At 42.5% G+C, this 21021-nt stretch overlaps 1 protein-coding gene across 2 annotated transcripts in view; it reads right to left on the reverse strand.

Annotated features, from left to right (window-relative positions):
* The window catches only part of Pop1 (POP1 ribonuclease P/MRP subunit), a 35681-nt gene that overhangs the window by 2005 nt on the left and 12655 nt on the right, over positions 1-21021 (reverse strand). Inside the window, exons 7-15 of one of the 2 annotated variants that reach the window (XM_085831989.1) lie at positions 20663-20850; positions 19396-19652; positions 18972-19065; positions 17355-17466; positions 16501-16620; positions 16169-16258; positions 13453-13568; positions 11397-11588; positions 3097-3251 (exon numbers count right to left, since the gene is read on the reverse strand). In XM_085831989.1, the coding sequence (XP_085688115.1) occupies positions 3097-3251; positions 11397-11588; positions 13453-13568; positions 16169-16258; positions 16501-16620; positions 17355-17466; positions 18972-19065; positions 19396-19652; positions 20663-20850 (1324 nt within the window). The remainder of the gene's footprint in view (positions 1-3096; positions 3252-11396; positions 11589-13452; positions 13569-16168; positions 16259-16500; positions 16621-17354; positions 17467-18971; positions 19066-19395; positions 19653-20662; positions 20851-21021) is intronic. The other variant, XM_021183600.3, reaches the window with a different exon arrangement.

Raw genomic sequence — 21021 nt, forward strand, 5'->3', positions numbered from 1 at the left:
TTTGTTTGATGTACATGAGTATGCTATCACTGACATATCAGAAGAGGGCATCAGATGGTTGTGAGCCACCATGTGGTTGCTGGGAATTGAACTCAGGACCTCTGGAAAAGCAGCCAATGGGTTGTTGTGTTTAGTTTTGTTTTCTGTTTGTTTGTTTGTTGGTTGGTCTTTTTTTTTTTCTTTTTGGTTTTTTGAGACAGGGTTTCTCTGTGTAGCCCTGGCTGTCCTGGAACTCACTTTGTAGACCAGGCTGGCCTCAAACTCAGAAATCCGCCTGCCTCTGCCTCCTGAGCACTGGGATTAAAGGTGTACACCACCACGCCCAGCTTGTTTTTTATAAAAGATAACACATCTACAAATGTGTGTACTGATCTTGAGAGCTCCAAGTACATGGTCTCCTGGGGCCGGGCATGCTGTCCCTGTAGATTTCCAAGGCTCTAAGTCAGTTACAGTGACGCTTCTCCCTCTCTCCTGACTGGACAACAAGAAAATCAGAAAGAATAAGTGTGTGTCTGCAAAATTAGTGTACAAACACTGTAAGTGGAAGAACAGTTAGGAAAGTGATCAAGGGGTCGGGCTGCTGGAGGGTGGTGGGACACTCCAGGTCAAAAGTGTGGGGAAGGCTTCACAGAAAAGCACAGACGACTTAGGTTCTGCTGACTTCTGTAGTCAAACTGTCTTCTCAGCATTTGTGTCTATGCCTCAGACTGTGCGGCACCTAGCCGTGATCAGGGGAGCTTCTTTTGGCAGTGGGTGACAATTCATGCAGTCTTATAACTTGCCAAAGTCTCAAGAATCAGTGCTTGGCCATAAATACGTGCATCACTCCCTCCAAGGCCCGGGAACAGTGGGGCAGAAAGACAGAACTGAAAGAACTCATGCACGTCTCAGACACACAGAGGCTACCTACAAAGATCAAGCCAGTCAAAACTCCCGGGGGTGGGAGCCAGGTGGGTGAGGGAGGGGTAAGGACATGATATATGCTTTTAAGCCAGGCAGTGGTGGCACACACCTTTAACCCTAGCACTTGGGAGGCAGAGGCTAGCCAAGTGAGCTCCAGGACAGCCAGGTGTACACAGAGAAACCATGTCTTGAAAAAACAAAGAGAACAAAAATCCCCACATGGATATGGGAGGGGCTCCTGGCTCTGAGGAGCTATTGACTAGTTGCCCAAGGAGTCATTTTCTTCAGTGGTAGAGCAATTGTTAAGTTGCCTATGCTCCAGTAAACAGCCCATACCCACGGCCACGGCCACGCCCATACAAGCAACCTGTATTAAATCAATGAGTCAAAAATAAAAAGTCAGGAAAACAGGAGGAGGAGCTGGGAAACGGAGGTCAGTAGGAATGGGCAGGGTGGTAAGAGAGGACTGTGGGGCAGTAAATGTAATCACAGTACCCTCTATAGATGCATGACGTGATCAAATAAAGTAAAGAAGAAACTAACGTTGCTTTACTCTGTGCCTGTTGGAGCCACAGAGCCAATAAATATGGATGAAATAAATCTGGATGAATGAATGACTCAGACAAATATAGAGATAGGTTTAGGGGAAAGTTCCCCAAAGCACCGGCCAGGAGAGCAGAGGCACCCCACAAGGCCGCTGAGGAGACATCGTGCACATTCATGTTGCAGCCTTACAGGGTCACTCAAACTCCAACCTGCGCCACAGCTGGCAGCTGAGCCACATGGGCCAGATCTGCCTTTATATGACCCATACCCTAAGAATGATTTTCATATTTCTATAGTCATTGGAAAAGGAAAATGATCCTATTTTATGACTGAAAATTATATGAATTCCATTAAGTGAGTGAGCCAGAAATAAGCCTTGGTTGGAACTCTAGCATACTCTGTTTTTGTCACCTGGGGCTGCTTCCTTGTCCCAGTGACAAAGCTGAGACCTTGTCACAGAGACAAAAGGGTCTACAGTCATAAGTGCACATCATTTGGCCCTCTACAAAAGTCTGCCAACATTTGCTGTACGATCATTGCTTATTGATATAGGGAAACCGACACGCTGGTTAAATGAAAAGGTCAGGTTTCAAAGTAGTATGGATAACACCATTCTTGTATTTGGGAGGTTTTGTACCTACAGAGAATAGACATGAAAGAGTCTAAACAGTGAATAATAAACATTCTCAGCTACAGGACTCGGCCACACCGTACAGGTGGCGCACAGACACAGCACAGAATGGCTGGGAAGCTGATCCAGGACCAGGTCACAACTTAGTCACTAACACCGGTCTATCATTCAACAAATGGCTCGAGAGCCAGCCAACTCTACACCACTCAGACACACAGACACACACACACACACACACTCACACACATACATACTCACACAGAGACACACACACACAGATACACACAGACACACACCACCTCTGTCTGTGGTTGTAGGAACAGGAACTCCCAGCAAAGCCACTGCAACATTCAATTATCAAACAACAAATGTTAGAGAGGCCCAGTGTACACCACCGATGGCTAGATCTATAAGCACCACAAACAAGAGAGTTTCTGTGCTTCCAGAAACCTACAATTTAATGGGAACATGGGTTCCTATAGTTTACCTAGACTTCTCTATATAACAGAAATAAAGGCCCTCATTCACTTGTTTCCAATGAAAGATATATAAGAAGAAAGGCTACAAGGATAATACTTAAATATTAAAAACAGTGCGTATGTATCTCTTTGGATGGCAGAATTGTATCAGTTTAAAGTGTTTTACCTACTTCCATGGTTTCGTTAACTTTAATAAATTAGTACTATTCTAAAACCAGGTTTTCTTAAAAAGTACAATTTCTGTAAGAATGGGGGTACAGGTAGGATAGCGATGAGATCCATAGCAAGTATCTGAAGTGCATGTCTGTAGTTCAGATGTCCATCACTGAAGTTGGAAAATAACCTAGAGAAGGGCTGGACCAGATAGGCCTCTACAGGCCAAAAAAGGATACCCTGGCTCCAAGCACTTCTTGGTAACAGACAACACAAGGAAAGGCTTTCCACTACCCACAGTTACTGCAGCCATCCCCAAGCCAGCGGTCGAGGAAAGCAGGAACCCCCGGCCGGAGACCAGACTGAGAATCGTTCCTTCCTTACCGTTTGTACTGCTCTAGAAGATCCTTAGCTTGATCTTCAGCAAACAGAACTCCAGCACGGCAGTCTGGGAAATCGCCTGGGATGTTAGGAGCCCGTCTGTATTGAGAATGTACTGTAGCCTCTTTTAATCCACCAACTCTTGCACCTCGGTAGATCTAACAGAAAAGCCAAGGGGCCCTGTCAGTTTTCTAACCTGAAGTGAAATTGCTTAACTGTCTATATAGGGGAATGAGAAACAAGCTTAAAGCCCAGCACAAGGAAAATTGATAAATACGCACATTAAGAGAATCCTACAACTAAACACCAAACAATAGTAAAACTGAATGGATGAAACTTCAGTCAACATGGGAAATAACTCAATATCCAATAAACCAGTTGCAGACCCATACGCGATAGGCATATAGATTAAAAATGTGTACTTACAGAGATACAAGCATCTGATAAAAGACCATGCACAGAGGGAACAAACACCAAATCCTAATTGTGGTACTTTAGGAGGAGAGCTAAGAGATGTGAGGGGCATGGAGCATTGCCTAATCGGAACGCAGGCACAGGGCGCATACTGAAATATGCCTAACTGTCTGGGGATGCAGCTCAGTGACAGAGTGCTTCATAGACTGGCTAAGACCCTCAGCTCAATACTCAGTACTGAAGAAAAAGCAAACAAAGATTTTCCTAACAAAAAAAAAAAAAAAATTAAGAGGAACAAGTAAAACAAAATCCCCTTCCTAAATGATTAACAGTTTGCACTAGGCAAAATGACTAAAAACGTAATAATCTGCACAAACCTAGCAGTCGACAACGGCATAGCCCATATCTAGCAGAGTAATGCTTAAACTAACCAGAAGATGCTCACACACAGATTTCAATAAAAGTCTTGGCTACAGTTAAAAAATGGGAACAGTATATGCTTATACTTAGCACTTAAAATCACAACAGTATGCTCTATAGTGCTGTAAAAGCTAAGCTACTGAACTTATTCAAGTCAAAAATGCAACATTATTGTTGCCTATTTAAAAAAAAAAAAAAATAGGGCTAGAGAGATGACTCAGCAGTTAAGAGCATGGACTGGAGCCGGGCGTGGTGGCGCACGCCTTTAATCCCAGCACTCGGGAGGCAGGGGCAGGCGGATTTCTGAGTTCGAGGCCATCCTGGTCTACAAAGTGAGTTCCAGGACAGAGAAACCTTGTCTCGAAAAACAAGAGCACTGGCTGGAGGGGCACAGATTCCTTCCGGTCAGCACCAGCGCCGGGTCACCTTGGGCACCAACTCCGCGGATGGTCCCATGTCCCCAGAGGACTCTCCACGCCCAGGATCTTAGGATCATTAGTGAGTGAAACACAGCATCGGTTCCAAACCAATCGTGACAGGCCCGTGACAGCAGGAGCAAGGACACAGGAGCCTTGCCTGACCAGAAGCTCAGGTTCCTTCTGATCGGTGCTGGTATACCTTGGTTTCGAACACACCAGACAGCCCCACAGTCCCCAGAGGAGACACCACTTCCAGGCGCTGTAACAAGCCTACGATCTTAGGATTTCAGGATACCAGGATACCAGGAGCTTGGTCACACCAGGATCGCAGGGTCTCAGAGGAAGCTTACTGCCAAGAACTCTGATACACCCAGAATCTCAGGTTCACAGGATCCTGGATTCACAGGATCACAGAGAAAGCTGGACTCTGAGGAATCCTGAATCAACCGGGATTATAGGAAGGACAGGCTCCAATCACACATATTGAGGGCAACAAGCACTTGATATAATCAGATGGCAGGAGACAAGCTTAAGAACAGAAGCAACAGAAACCAAGGTTACTTGACATCATCAGAACCAAACTCTCCCACCATAGTAAGTCCTGGATCTAGTCCTCCCACCATCACACCAGAAAAGCAAGACATGGATCTAAAGTCACTTCTCATGATGATGATGGAGGACTTTAAGAAGGAAATAAATAACTCCCTTAAAGAATTACAGGAGAACACAGGTAAACAGCTAGAAGCCCCTAAAGAGGAAACACAAAAATCACTTAAAGAGTTATAGGAAAGCAATACCAAACAGATGAAGGAATTGAATAAAACCTTCCAGGATCTAAAAATGGAAGGAGAAACAATAAAGAAATCACAAAGGGAGACAACTCTGGAGATAGAAATCGGAGGAAAGAAATCAGGAACCATAGATGTGAGCATCAGCAACAGAATACAAGAGATGGAAGAAAGAATCTCAAGTGCAGAAGATCCCATAGCAAACATGGACACAACAATCAAAGAAAATGCAAAATGCAAAAAGATCCTAACTCAAAACATCCAGGAAATTCAGGACACAATGAGAAGACCAAACCTAAGGGTAATAAGTATAGATGAGAATAAAGATTTTCAACTTAAAGGGCCAGTAAATATCTTCCAAAAAATTATAGAAGAAAACTTCCCAAACCTAAAGAGAGAGATGCCCATGAACATACAAGGAGCCTACAGAACTCCAAATAGACTGGACCAGAAAAGAAATTCCTCCTAACACATAATAATCAGAACAGCAAATGCACTAAATAAAGATAGAATATTAAAAGCAGTAAGGGAAAACGATCAAGTAACATATAAAGGCAGACCTATTAGAATTACACCAGACTTCTCATCAGAGACTATGAAAGCCAAAGATCCTGGACAGATGTTATACAGACCCTAAGAGAACACAAATGCCAGCCCAAGCTAACTCTCAATTACCATAGATGGAGAAACCAAAGTATTCCATGACAAAACCAAATCCACATAGTATCTTTCTACAAATCCAGCCCTTCAAAGGATAATAAAGGGAAAACTCCAACACAAAGAGGGAAATTATACCCTAGAAAAAGCAATAAAGTAATTCTTCAACAAACCTAAAAGAAGATAGCCGCAAAAACAGAATCCCAACTCTAACAACAAAAATAACAGTAAGTAACAATGACCTTATCTCTTAATATCAATGGACTCAATTCCTCCCCCCCCCCCCCCCCAAAAAAAGACATAGACTAACAGACTGGCTACACAAACAGGACCCAACATTTTCTGCTTACAGGAAACCCACCTCAGGGAAAAAGACAGACACTACCTCAGAGTAAAAAGCAGGAAAACAATTTTCCAAGCAAATGGTTCCAAGAAACAAACTGGAGTAGCCATTCTAATATCGAATAAAATCAACTTCCAACCCAAAGTTATCAAAAAAGACACTTCATACTCATCAAAGGTAAAATCTTCCAAGATGAACTCTCAATTTTGAATATCTATGCTCCAAATGCAAAGGCATCTACATTCATTAAAGAAACTTTAGTAGAGCTCAAAGCACACATTGCACCTCACACAATAATAGTGTGAGACTTCAACACACCACTTTCATCAATAGACAGATCCTGGTAACAGAAACTAAACAGAGACACAGTGAAACTAACAGCAGTTATGAAACAAATGGATTTAACAGATATCTACAGAACATTTTATCCTAAAACAAAAGGATATACCTTCTTCTCAGCAAAACTGACCATATAATCGGTCACAAAACAGGCCTCAACAGATACAAAAATATTGAAATTATCCCATGCATCCTATCAGATAACCACAGACTAAGGCTGATCTTCAATAATAACATAAATAATAGAAAGCCAACATTGACGTGGAAGCTGAACAGCACTCTCCTCAATGATAACTTGCTCAAGGAGGAAATAAAGAAAGAAATTAAAGACGTTTTAAAGTTTAATGAAAATGAAGCGACAACATACCCAAACTTATAGGACACAATGAAAGCAGTCCTAAGAGTAAAACTCATAGCCCTGAGTGCCTCCAAAAGGAAACTAGAGAGAGTGTACACTAGCAGCCTGACAGCACACCTAGAAGCTCTAGAACTAAAGGAAGCAAATTCACCCAAGAGGAGTAGACAGCAGGAAATAATCAAACTCAGGGCTGAAATCAACCAAGTGGAAACAAAAGAACTATTCAAAGAATCAACCAATCAAGGAGCTGGTTCTTTGAGAAAATCAACAAGATAGATAAACCCTTAGCCAGACTAACTAGAGAGCACAGGGACAGTATCCTAATTAACAAAATGAAAAATGAAAAAGGAGACATAACAACAGAACCTGAGGAAATCCAAAACATCATCAGATCCTACTACAAAAGGCTATACTCAACAAAACTGGAAAACCTGGATGAAATGGACAACTTCCTACACAGATACCAGGTACCAAAGTGAAATCAGGATCAGATTAATGATCTAAACAGTCCCATTTCCCCTAAAGAAATAGAAGCAGTCATTAATAGTCTCCCAACCAAAAAAAGCCCAGGACCAGATGGGTTTAGTGCAGAGTTCTATCAGACCTTCAAAGAAGACCTAATTCCAATTCTCCTCAAACTATTTCACAAAATAGAAACAGAAGGTACTCTACCCAATTCATTCTATGAAGCCACAATTACTCTGATACCTAAACCCCACAAAGATCCAACAAAGAAAGAGAACTTCAGACTAATTTCCCTTATGAATATCGATGCAAAAATACTCAATAAAATCCTCACAAACCGAATCCAAAAACACATCAAAACGATAATCCATTATGACCAAGTAGGCTTCCTCCCAGGGATGCAGGGATGGTTTAATATACAGAAATCCATCAATGTAATCCACTATATAAACAAACTCAAAGACAAAAACCACATGATCATCTCGTTAGATGCTGAGAAAGCATTTGACAAAATCCAACACACATTCATGATAAAAGTCTTGGAAAGATCAAGAATTCAAGGTCCATACCTAAACATAATAAAAGCAATCTACAGCAAACCAGTAGCCAACATCAAACTAAATGGAGAGAAACTTGAAGCAATCCCACTAAAATCAGGGACTAGACAAGTCTGCCCACTCTCTCCCTACCTATTCGATATAGTACTTAAAGTCCTAGCCAGAGCAATTTGACAACAAAAGGAGATCAAGGGGATACAAACTGGAAAGAAAGAAATCAAAATATCACTATTTGCAGATGATATGATAGTATATATAAGTGACCCTAAAAATTCCTGATAAACAGCTTCAGTGCAGTAGCTGGATATAAAATTAACTCAAACAAACCACAAAGGATAAACAGGCTGAGAAAGAAATTAGGGAAACAACACCCTTCACAATAGTCACAAATAATATAAAATACCTTGGTGTGACTCTAAGGAAGTGAAAGATCTTTATGATAAGAACTTCAAGTCTCTGAAGAAAAAAATCAAAGAAGACCTCAGAAGATGGAAAGATCTCCCATGCTCATGGAGTGGCAGGATTAATATAGTAAAAACGGCTATCCTGCCAAAAGCAATCTACAGATTCAATGCAATCCCCATCAAAATTCCAACTCAATTCTTCAAGGAATTAGAAAGGGAAATTTGCAAATTCATCTGGCATTAAAAAAAGCCTAGGAGAGCAAAAGCTATTCTCAACAATAAAAGAACCTCTGGCAGAATCACCATGCCTAACCTAAAGCTGTACTACAGAGCAATTGTGATAAAAACTGCATGGTACTGGTACAGTGACAGACAGGTAGATCAATGGAATAGAATTGAAGACCCAGAAATGAACCCACACACCTATGGTCACTTGATCTTTGACAAAGGAGCTAAATCCATCCAGTGGAAAGAAGACAGCATTTTCAACAAATGGTGCTGGCACAACTGGTGGTTAGTGTGTAAAAGAACGCAAATTGATCCATTCTTATCTCCTTGTACAAAGCTCAAGTCTAAGTGGATCAAGGAACTCCACATAAAACCAGAGACACTGAAATTATAGAGGAGAAAGTGGGGGAAAGCCTCAAAGATATGGGCACAGGAAAAAAATTCCTGAACAGAACAGTAATGGCTTGTGCTGTAAGATCGAGAATCGACAAATGGGACCTCATAAAATTGCAAAGCTTCTGTAAGGCAAAAGACACTGTCAATAAGACAAAAAGGCCACCAACAGATTGGGAAAGAATTTTTACTAATCTTAAATCTGATAGGGGACTACTTTCCAATATATACAAAGAACTCAAGATGCTGGACTCCAGAAAAATCAAATAACCCCATTAAAAAATGGGGTACAGTGCTAAACAAAGAATTCCCAACTAAGGAATACCAAATGGCTGAGAAGCACCTGAAAAAATGTTCAACATCCTTAGTCATCAGGGAAATGCAAATTAAAACAACCCTGAGATTCTACCCCACACCAGTCAGAATAGCTAAGATCAAAAATTCAGGTGACAGCAAATGCTGGCGAGGATGTGGAGAAAAAGGAACACTCCTCCATTGCTGGTGGGATTGCAAACTGGTACAACCACTCTGGAAATCAGTTTGGCGGGTCCTCAGAAAGTTGGACATAGTACTACTGGAAGATCCAACAATACCTCTCTCCTGGGCATATACCCAGAAGATGTTCCAACTGGTAATAAGGACACATGCTCCACTATGTTCATAGCAGCCTTATTTATAATAGCCAGAAGCTGGAAAGAACCCATATGCCCCTCAACAGAGGAATGGATACAGAAAATGTGGTACATTTAAACAATGGAATACAACTCAGCTATTAAAAACAATGAATTTATGAAATTCTTAGGCAAATGGATGGATCTGGAGGATATCATCCTGAGTGAGGTAACCCAATCACAAAAGAACACACATGATATGCACTCACTGATAAGTGGGTATTAGCCCCGAAACTTAGAATACCCAAGATACAATTTGCAAAACACATGAAACTGAAGAAGAAGGAAGACCAAAGTTTGGATACTTCGTTCCTTCTTAGAATGGGGAACAAAATACCCATGGAAGACGTTACAGAGACAAAGTTTGGAGCAGAGCCTGAAGGAACGAACGATCATCCAGACACTGTTCCACCTGGGGATCTATCCCATAAACAACCACAAAACCCAGACACTAGGCAGATGCCAACAAGATCCTGCTGACAGGAGCCTGATATAGCTGTCTTCTGTGAGGCTCTACCAGTGCCTGGCAAATACAGAAGTGGATGCTTACAGTCATCCACTGGACAGAGCACAAGGTCCCCAATGAAGGAGACAGAGAAATACCCAGGGAGCTGAAGAGTTCTGAAGCCCCATAGGAGGAACATTAATATGAACTAATCAGTGTCCCCATAGCTCCTTGGAACTAAACCACCAATCAAAGAAAGCACATGGTGGAACTTGTAGCTCTAGATATATATGTAGCACAGGACGGCCTAGTCAGTCATCAATGGGAGGAGAGGCCCTTAGTCCTGTGAAGGCTCTATGCCCCAGTATAGGGGAATGCTAGGGCCAGGAATAGGAGTGGGTGGGTTGGGGAGCAGGGGGAGCGGGGAGCGTATAGGGGATTTTCAGAGGGGATTTAGGAAAGGGGATAACATCTGAAATGTAAATAAAGAAAATATCTAAAAAATAAAAATATAAAAAGAGCACTGACTGCTCTTCCAGAGATCCTGAGTTCAATTCCCAGCAACATGGTGGCTTACAACCATCTGCAATGGGATCTGATACCCTCTTCTGGTGTGTCTGAAGACAGCTATAGTGTACTCATAAAATAGATGAATATTTTTTTAAAATACATTCCATTTTCAAAACCTTCAACTATTGTTTCTTATCCCTATAAGGTGTGGGGAGGTGCTTGTGGAAGAGACTGTGGGACACAGGTAGACAGATGGACGATCAACACAAAGCAAGCATGTATGGAAATATCACAGAGTACCTGTACAGTTAATATTCTAATCACTGTAAGAAAACAAAAAATAAAATGTGTGGGGAAAAAATGTACAATATGAGGCAGGCAGTGTGTTTAAACCTACAAGCCCTGCCTGGGAGCCTGAGCAGTCAGCTAACAAAGCCCAGGCCAGCATGTGCTACATAGAAAGACTGTCTTTGGAGGAAGAGGGCTACACTACTGTCTTTTTTTATTTTTCAACTTTATTTACTCTGTGTACATGTGCATGCACATGGTGCATGTGTGATGGCACAAGTGTGGAGGAAAACTTGAGAGACCTCATTCTTTCCTTCCACCATATGGTACTGACAATCAAACTCAGGATGTCAGACTTGGTGGCATGCACCCTAACCTGTGAGCCATCCTGCTGGCCCACAGGTTATCCACGGGAACCTGGCTCCAGGAACCACATGTTATAAAGTATTCTATATTTTTATATTCACTATTTCACCACTAAGGACAGAAGTACACTGTTAAGTTCCTAAACTGTGCATAATCCCCAGAATATTTAGCATCTATTATCAATTAAGATTGTGTTTTAAATATTGCAATTATAAGCTGAAATCAAAAGGAGACTTACAAATGGAATCCAAAAAGCCATGCCCCAGCCCTTGGGAATGAGGACATCCCAGCCACTGCCCCAGCCCAGTCGGTCTTCGCCAGTCACTTTTCCTGGCTGCTGAATCAGAAGTATGGGTATCTTAGATTCACGAGCCCCTAAATCAAGTTGCGATCCGGGCACCAGCAACTCACTTCTCATCCGGTTTAAATCCTAAGGGAAGAAAACAAGTGGATACAAACAGCCACAGTCTTCTAGGAGATCGCACTGGGCCTCCCCAGGACCAAACTTAAAACTTAAATGTTCACCTAAAAGACGAAGCTCTGAAATAGCAAGCACAAGCCAGTGTGAGTAAATACACTTTCTATAAAGATTTTCCTCTATGGACAGGCTTTGGTAGGAAAAGGCCAAATTACCTGAACTTGCTGTCTGGGCTAGAGGATACAGAAGATTCAAAGTGAACTAAGTTGTGTTCATTCTGCTAATCTCATCTAAATCCGTCTATACTTTTACACTCGATCCCTTTCATTTTGATTATCTTCTGTTATCATTAAGTAAGGCAGTACACAAATTAACCACAACTTCTCAAAGGTGGACAGGTCGGGGAAATGGTCTCTGCTCTTGAGGAACTATCTTAGCAGGTCTGAGTGATTAGAACAGAAGGCATTGTGATTGGAAGGCGTGGACTAACACAACAAGGAGTGCACAGTGCCCTCTCACTTCCCTCAGTCTGCTCAGGGAAGGAATAACAGCTGTGCTGAGTTCAGAGACGCCAGCTACTGTCTCAATGACTAGAACAGAGCACTCCTCCATGTTGTGATGTAACTGTAACCTCAACTATGCTCCTCAAACTTTGACTTTTTCACGTTTGCTAAGCTTCTATAACTTCCTGTATATGTATTGTCTATTCTAATATATCTCCCCTTTAGCCCCAAGCTTCCCACCTGGAACTTAAAGCCTGTCTCTGAAGATATCCACTCTTGAGAGGCACATGTCAAATGGCTCACCTTTCCCACAGTCCTCTTCCAAATTCTCCCCTAACTGAATAATCCCACAAATCCCAGGGCTCATCGTTCATCCTTTTGCATATTTACTGAGCACCTCTAACATGCTAAGTGTTTTTCTAGAACCTGGGAATACAGCAGTGAACAAGTCAACATGACCCCAACTGCTAGCAGACACCATCATATTAGGAGCTAGTCTACAGATACCCTTTCTCATCTTCCAACAGCACCATGTCTCAACAATTTTATCCTCTGGAAGTATATTCTGAATCCCAGCCCCTTTACTCCAGCTGCTGCACAATTCCAACCCCCACCATGTCCTATTGGTGTACTTCTTTCTTTCTTTACACTCAGCTATTTTATATACATGTTTCTTTTAAGGCTATCTGACCCGTAGGTCTTTCTCCAGCTCTCTCCCAAGCAGAATCCCAGTCTAACCTTCACTCCACATACTGCTGGAGTGAAATCCAGTCATGCTATAACCGATCTTGAAACCCTCAGTGGACCACACAGCTGGCCCACAACTTGATATCTCAAGGCCCTCTACACTCTAGCCTGTGTCCCTTCAGAACGCTCCCTTGTCCCACTACTAACTCTCAGCTCTTGTCCCATCTGGGGATTATGAACAGGTCAGGCCTGGACCACTGTAAATGCCACTTTTACTTCCTGACGCCTTTCTCCACTCCAGCCTTGACCTTGCCTCCAAGAAGTCTAGCTCCTATAGAAAAGTAATTCAAACATCAGCTTTTCCACACAGGAAGCCAGCCTCAGTGTCCGTAGACATTCCTTACGCTTCCTAACACCCCAGTCATCTGTCAGTATCTGACTCAATGCCTGTCTCTGGTGGGGGCCCAATCATTGTGAATTTACAGACAGAATATTTAAAGGAAATAAGATCAAAGACAAATATATTCAAACCACGAGATTATACACTTCAGGTCTTTTACTAGAAAGCATTCTTTAAAAAAACAAAAACAATGTATCACAACAAAGAATCTATAAGTACACGGGACATAAAATCACCGTGTAGTGTCTCTACTCCAGTGACTCCCATAGCCTGGCACATTAGTTACCTGATCCAAGAGTTTATTCTCGGTGACACTCCTACAGATATCCTGGTCCCAGATGAAGCTGTGTGCACATGCCACAGGCACACCCTCCAGAAGCAGCTGCTTCACTTGCTCATTAGCTAAGAGGGAAAAGAAACAGCCTTCAAACCACACAGTCACTCCACCCAGCACTAATGCGGAAGACTGAAGACAGCAAAGGGCTTCATGCAGTAAACAGGCATTGACTGAACTAGAAGACTTTCCCTGACAAAAAAATTATTCTTAAAATTGGCTTCCTAAACCATGACATAACAAAGACACAACTATAATACTAATAAGCTGCCCATCTCATTTAAGATCACCAAACTCTAGATGGCACCTTCTGTTACCCTTTCTCTCAGGTCTCTTATAACTACCATTTACTAAGCTGTTCACTGCTGTGTGTAAAACATGTTTCTCCATTCCTTTAAGGCGAGCAATGTTTTCCAACTATACTGTTTCTTGAGAAACAGTTTTCATGACAGAAAAAAAGTCTTTCAAATCTAATTTTGTTAGACTGAAGAATTTAAAAAAATAAATTAAAAAAAAAATGAGGAGATGGGGGGCTATTGTCCCAAAATACCAACACAGAAATTCACTCAACGCCAGGCATGTGGCGCATGCCTTTAATCCCAGCACTCGGGAGGCAGAGGCAGGCGGATTTCTGAGTTCGAGGCCAGCCTGGTCTACAAAGTGAGTTCCAGGACAGTCAGAGCTACACAGAGAAACCATGTCTGGAAAAAAAACAAAACAAAACAAAACAAAAAACCAACAAAAAAAAAGAAATTCACTCAAAAGTGAATACCTGAGCTAGAGAGATGGCTCAGTGGTTAAGAGGTCATGAGTTCAATTCCCAGCAAGCACATGGTGGTTCACAACCATTTGTAATGGGATCTGATTCCCTCTTCTGGTGTGTCTGAAGACAGCTACAACGTACTTATACACAATAAATAAATCTTAAAAAAAAAAAAGGTGCATACCTGTATAGAGCTGCTGGCTGGGAAGTAACTAGGGCAAGGTGTGACAGATCTCAGGGGAGATCAAAGCCAGAGAAAATGTAACTGAACAGACCCGAGAAGAAAGCTACAGAGAAGCAGCACTGGTATCTGCAAACTGTCCTATTTCGTGGACGAGGTCTAACCTCGTGGACGAGGTCTAAGCTCGTGGAGACTAACCAGAGAGGTCATAGGTGTAGTGCTGAGTGCCAGTGACGGCCACACTGCCCACGAAGGCCCAGTCCCATCCCCGACAGCCTTGACTGATCCAGAATGTTGCCCTATGGAGCTCACACAAATCTGAGAGGCAGATCTGAGCTGCAAACCAGAGAGAATTCTCAAAACAAAGGCACAGGAAAGCACCAGCTCATCTTTAAATATTCTAAATGATGGACTAACAGGACTAAAAGAAGACAGGAGACTCATAGATGCATTTCACTAAGGGAAAGAGCCAGTCTGAAAAGACTACCCACAGTATGATCAACCATGTGACACCTAGACAAGGCTGAACTCCAGACACAGTGAAAACACAGGGGTCAGCAGGAAGAAAGCTGCAGCCTACTGTTAGGGACAGGCAGCTCCGAGCTGAAAGTGCAGCAGCAGCTGCTAAGCAGCAGACAAAGCAGACCACACGGCATTAATAGGGTGTGAGGTTTTCTTTCAACCTCCCCAGGGTTGACACTTGAACCTGGGCCGTGTGGTGTTAGGCAAGAGCTCTATCACCAAGCTACACCTCCAGCCTTGGATCTGTATTTTGAAATCTCACCTCGAAGCTATTTACATAGTAAACTATTCTGTTAATGAAAGTGAAAAGTGTTTTTAAAAACATGTTAATAACTAACTCTTACTTAAGAGGTAAAGGTTCAAAGCATGAGAACACAGCGGTCAGGTTCCTAGGAACTTTTTCCTGCCTGAAATGCAGTTTATACAAGAAAATAAGGAGCTTGTTACACAAAGCAGGCAAACTCCTCTTTAAGGATCAGTATATTTGAATTAATTTTACTATCACTGTTTGAGACTCTTCTAAGGACTGGCATTTTAAATGACCTAGTCACCACAGTACACTTCTATCCTTCATCCTGATTTATCTTCCTAGGTGAGATATTAAAAGTACTGACATAATACTAATTCAACTAATGCATGTGAAAAGTGTCCTCCTTGCCAGGCGTATTGACTCTTGCCTGCACTCACGTACTCAAGACCGTGTATGAGGGAGCCAGCGAGACATAGAGTTTGCCCATGGCTTTAAGGTATGACTGCTCGGACTTCTGGTCATGCCAGCCCATACCCACTGTAGAAGGTGACAACGACGACTTGGCCTCCACAACAACTAATTTCCTATGTGTCTTCAATCCTCTCAGCCACCTCTTATGTGGCGCTCTCACAGGGCTGTTTATTGGTCCCTAATAAGCTGGGTAACTACATCTAGAGGTTAAAAACACAATTGTTAAGTTGTTATGACACATACTTACATGCTTTCCTCCCAAAGCTCACAAGCTAGTTAAACTCCTCTCCTAACTAGTGGTGTTTAGATGACAGTACATGCAACACAGCATCATCACAACTGCAGCAAACCCCTCAAGTCCTGGCCAGCCCAAACCCACCTTCCCACACTCCCAGCCAACGAGCTCTCAGGTACCAATATTCTGTCAAAACCATGTGCTCTGATACTTCAGCACCTGGGATGGCCTTGCCAGGATTCGAACCTGGATCATCTGTATGGTCAGACAGAGGCTTCCAATGAGCACAAGACCAGCTGCCGGTGCACATCCCTTCCTCACAGGTAAATTCTGAAACTCCAGTCATTTGGGAGAATAAAGAAAGACACACTTTACTAGATACTGAAAACAGAGAACTCAGGAAAAAAATAAATAACAAGCTTAAGAAGTTGGCTCTGTGGTTTACACCTCCCATGTAAAAGATGCTTCAGGCTGTGTCCCCTAACATGCCCCAGATAGAGCTACTCCATAAGTGGCAGGGACTGAATGAATTCCTTGTGCATCTGACAGCTCGACAAGGGGCATAGCAAGCACCTTACCTTGGTATCTTTCTGGATCAGGCAAAGCTCTGGATCGCTGTGGGGGCAAATTTACTCTCGGATCCCTAACTGTCAATCCCAGAATAGTACCTGCTGGAATTTCTGCTGGTGACGATATCCCTTCAACAAAACAGAGAGAGTGAATGCATAAAAGCAAGTTTACAGAAAGGCAACACCCAGGGCCTGCCATGTGGCTCAGTGAGCAATGACACTTGCCACCTGAGTGGCACTCAGGTCTGACAACCTGAGTTCTGTCCCTATGAGTAAAGAAGAGAACTGACTTCCTTAAGTATACATGTATACATGTACACATACACAAACAGAAAATAATAAAGGTAATAAAAATGTTGTATTAACACAATCTTGTTTGTATTTTGAAATCTTTCAGATTTTTCCAATGAAACGTTTTTCCTTGGGATAATTGTTTTAAAATACATATCACCTTTTGCCCATTAATACCTTCAGAAATAAAATTAACACTTTAAAAATAAAGTTTCTTGCAAAATAAAATGAAAAGACCATAACATTATTCCCTAACAACTGCACACATTTATCTAACAGCTGCGTGCATCTGGGGGGCAGTGTGCAAGGACATTAGGTCAGCAGTTATTGCTCGCTTACTCTTTCTTACTGCAGAACACCAGTTATTTAGAGTAGGAACAAGCTTGTTATTTCATAAACAAGCACGAACTCAATGCTTTAATCTTTAGCTCTGGGCTTCTTGATTCTCTTGTTATATCACAACAAATAACAGCAGGATAAAAGCAAGGCTACTTCTCAGGAAACTGCTCTCCTGACCACTTCCCACTCCTCCCTTCCCTTCTCCCCAGCACCCAGATCCTCCCTCCTGGTACCTCCCAACAACTGAAACACTGCTTCTTGTCTTTGGTGAAGAGAAAGACCATCAGAGCTCCTGCAAGTGTCAGTCCACCAGTGATGTGGTGTCTCCTCTGCATCCTCTTCCCCCTGGAAAACAAGGACCTGGCCTAGTACCTGCTGCAGCTGTAACACGGCTGTAACAAGGCTACACTGGCTTTGTTTCTGTATGTGAGAACAACTGTTTCACAAGGAGTGGCAGGAAGATGCCAGCATATCTAAGACAGTAATTGCTACCAGACTAAACATTCTAATTAGCAATTTCACATACTCGGAATACAGCCATGCTTTTCAAAGACACAGCTTAAGTAAGCACTGTCACTCTCTTTCCCTAAGAGACCCTTTTCCATCTCACTGCCTTCATCCTCTCTGATTTAAGCAGTAAACTGTTCCTTTTTTACCAAACCAATGAAAACCTCGAGTAAACCACTTCACTATTCTCAGCAACACCGGACGAGTTGGGTAAACACTTCTACTTACATCTTTCTTGGCAAAGTGGGATTTAGCAAAGTTGGCAAAGCATTTCAAGTATAGAAGTGTGACAAATATGACAGTGAAGGCCAATATTCATGCTGAAAGCCTCCTCCAGACCCTAAAGTGGTAACTCGTCCACTCCCCTAGCAGAGCTAAGTGGTTTGGAGTACAGACCCTAGAACAAAGCCTTCTGAACTCAAATCTTCACTCCATCCTTTGTGAGCACATACAAGACCTTCTCCATGTGCTAGGCACTGTGCTAAGCACTGGGGACAGGGCAGAGGGCAGGGCCAGCACTGCCTGTCATCAGCAGCCACAGACATCAATGAGAGATACAGACGTTAATGTAGAGGGACCGTGCAGGTTCTACAGAAACAACAGGCAAGCGAGTTACCCAGAGGGGATACAGAGTGTAAGACACAGGCTGAGCCGTGAAAACTGAGGGATGTTTAGCCCAACCAAGAGTAGCACGACAGAGTGCTCAACAGATACAAAGAAAACAGGTGTGAGTCCTGACAGAGATGAGAAGTAACACATTCTAGAACCTGAAGGCCAACATGGCCAAAAGTCAAAGGTGAGGTGAGAACTGCAGGTGTGAGGTAACACAGGCCACAAAGAGCTCCCTGACTTTAATCCTTAGTTAGTTAAAATTAAATAAATACAAATCAGCTCCTCAGGCACTCAGTCACAAGTAGGACTGGTGGCTACAAATCTACAAATCCTGAGAGCACAAAGGGTGTCAGCCCTGCTTTTGATCTGAAGTGCCGGGAGACATGTTGCTCATAACTTTCCAGAAAATCAGTCAGATAAGCCAAACTAAAAGAAAACAAAAAACTAAAGGAAAGGGGAATAAAAACTGACATAAAATGTCAAGAGATTTTAGAGACATCCCATTGTCCATCTACGGAGCAGGGATTACCTTCTACAGATTCATGAAAGTAAGAGGAGGATATGAATTAAATATTCAATTGACTATCACACCCACTGAAATTCCATCTTCTAGAAGTGAAAGATTAAAAAAATATATTAGCAAAAATGAGCTGGGAATAACAGATTATATAGCAACCCAACAGGATACGAGATTGTATGTGAAGCCTCACAGATCTGCCGTGTTTACTCACTGTGTGTACAGGAGCAGCCCTCAGTGCTGAGGTCAGGATACAGTGCGAAAGAGGGCCTATCAGCCGGAACCTGTTCATCTCCATTGTCAAGTCACTGAGAGAAGACCACAAAATGGAAATGTCTATCACACGTGATGTCTGTGATAAAAATGGGACATAGCAAACATGGTGGCACACAGCACAAGGCATAGCCAGGCAGGGTGGCACACACCTTGAATTCCAGCACTTGGGAGGCAGAGGCAGGCAATCTGAGTTTGAGGCCAGCCTGGTGTACACAGTGAGTTCTAAAGACAGTCAGGGAAACCCTCTATTGAAAACAAAACAAAACAAAACAAAAACAAAAACAAAACCAAAAAGGAAAGGGGTGGGGGGTGATGATCGTAGTGCTGTCACAATGACAGTCTCCCACTGGAACTCCTCCTACCTGACTACAATCCCTGTAGTGGGAGAGCGCCATGACCGAGGCTGGCAGGCATCTCCTGTCCCGTCACCAATGGTCTTCTTAGCTCGGCTAACACTCTCCCCATCATCTCTCCTTTTTCTTTTCTTGCTGATTTTGTCATCAGCTAGTCCTGCTTGAATGTCTTCCGGGGCTGGTGTCAGGAGTGGGTCAGGCATGCAGATATTTGACTTGACGGGTTCTGAACAGCGGCATGTTGTTTTTATTTCTTCTAGGACAGCCTAAGGAAGTATGTAAACATTTACTTTAACCTTCAAAATTTAACACAGAGGGCTCAAGAGATGTGTCTTAGTGGTTAAGACCACCTCTTCTGGCCCTTGTGGGTTCCAGCATACACATAAAATAGAAAAAAATAAATCCTTGAAAACTGCTTTTTTAAGTTAAATGCAGTGTTACAAATTACACTGACAGAGATGAGTGTGTTCACTGTGATAAACATTACATAATGCGTATCTATTTATCAAATCATCATTGTCAAGATAAATACATCCATTCTTTGCTCAATAGTTTTAGATAAAAAAATTAAATAAATAAAAAAAAAAACAGTCAGGCATGAAGACGTGGGTTTTTGGAAGACAGAAACATGCATATCACCTTGAGTTTGAGGCCAGATTGGTCTACATAGCAACAGGATAGCCAGGGCTACACAGACCCTGAAGAAAGAAAAGAAAAGAAAAGAAAAGAAAAGAAAAGAAAAGAAAAGAAAAGAAAAGAAAAGAAAAGAAAAGAAAAGAAAAGAAAAGAAAAAGAAAAGAAAGAAGAAAAAGGAAGAAAGGAAGAAAGAGAAAAGAAGGAGAGGAGAGGAGAGGAGAGGAGAGGAGAGGAGAGGAGAGGAGAGGAGAGGAGAGGAGAGGAGAGGAGAGGAGAGGAGAGGAGAGGAGAGGAGAGGAGAGGAGAGGAGAGGAGAGGGAAGAGAGGGAAGGAGGGAGGGAAAGAGAGAAGGGGAAAGGAAGGAAGGAAGGAAGAAAGAAGGGAAAGGAAAGGAAAAGAAAGTAAGGGAAGGATGTAAAGTAACATTTTAATTGATTCATTTAAAAAAATTACCACATCAAACCGTCAGCCAAACTTTTATACCACTGAAATTTCTAAAATTCTGTCTTCCAATGGTAATTAAGAATACAGCAGTAAGCAGGTCCATGTGGGGGAAGCAAAGAGCAGACTCCCACCCATGTATGGTTAAATCCCTCCACACACTGTGATTAAAGAGATGGAATGCAACAGAAAGACATACCAGTTTAAGAGTTGGGTGAAGCCAGATCCACAGCTGCCTATCCTCAGAAGCATCCTCTGGGGTCATCCTAGACTTCCAGATGAAGGTAACCGGCCCAAGCATTTCCCTGGGATACTTATTTGCCCGGTAAAGCATGAGGCTCCCTTGCCGCTTCCCAGACAAGCAGTGAACTGCAGCAAAAGTCAGGCCTGGCACAAACACAAATGCAACAGCGTGACTGTGGGTGCTCACACAGAGCAGTATTATTCCTGAGAGCCATGCTTTAGCAACTGTCAGTCTCTGAGAGAAGCTTTGGTTCTGGCCAGAGTAAGTCCTCAAAAAAATCTTTGTTAAATCAATGATTTAGTGAGTTTCAAGGT

Source organism: Mus caroli, unplaced genomic scaffold, assembly GCF_978045245.1.
Source record: "Mus caroli unplaced genomic scaffold, Mus_caroli_1 scaffold_16, whole genome shotgun sequence".
NCBI lineage: Eukaryota > Metazoa > Chordata > Mammalia > Rodentia > Muridae > Mus > Mus caroli.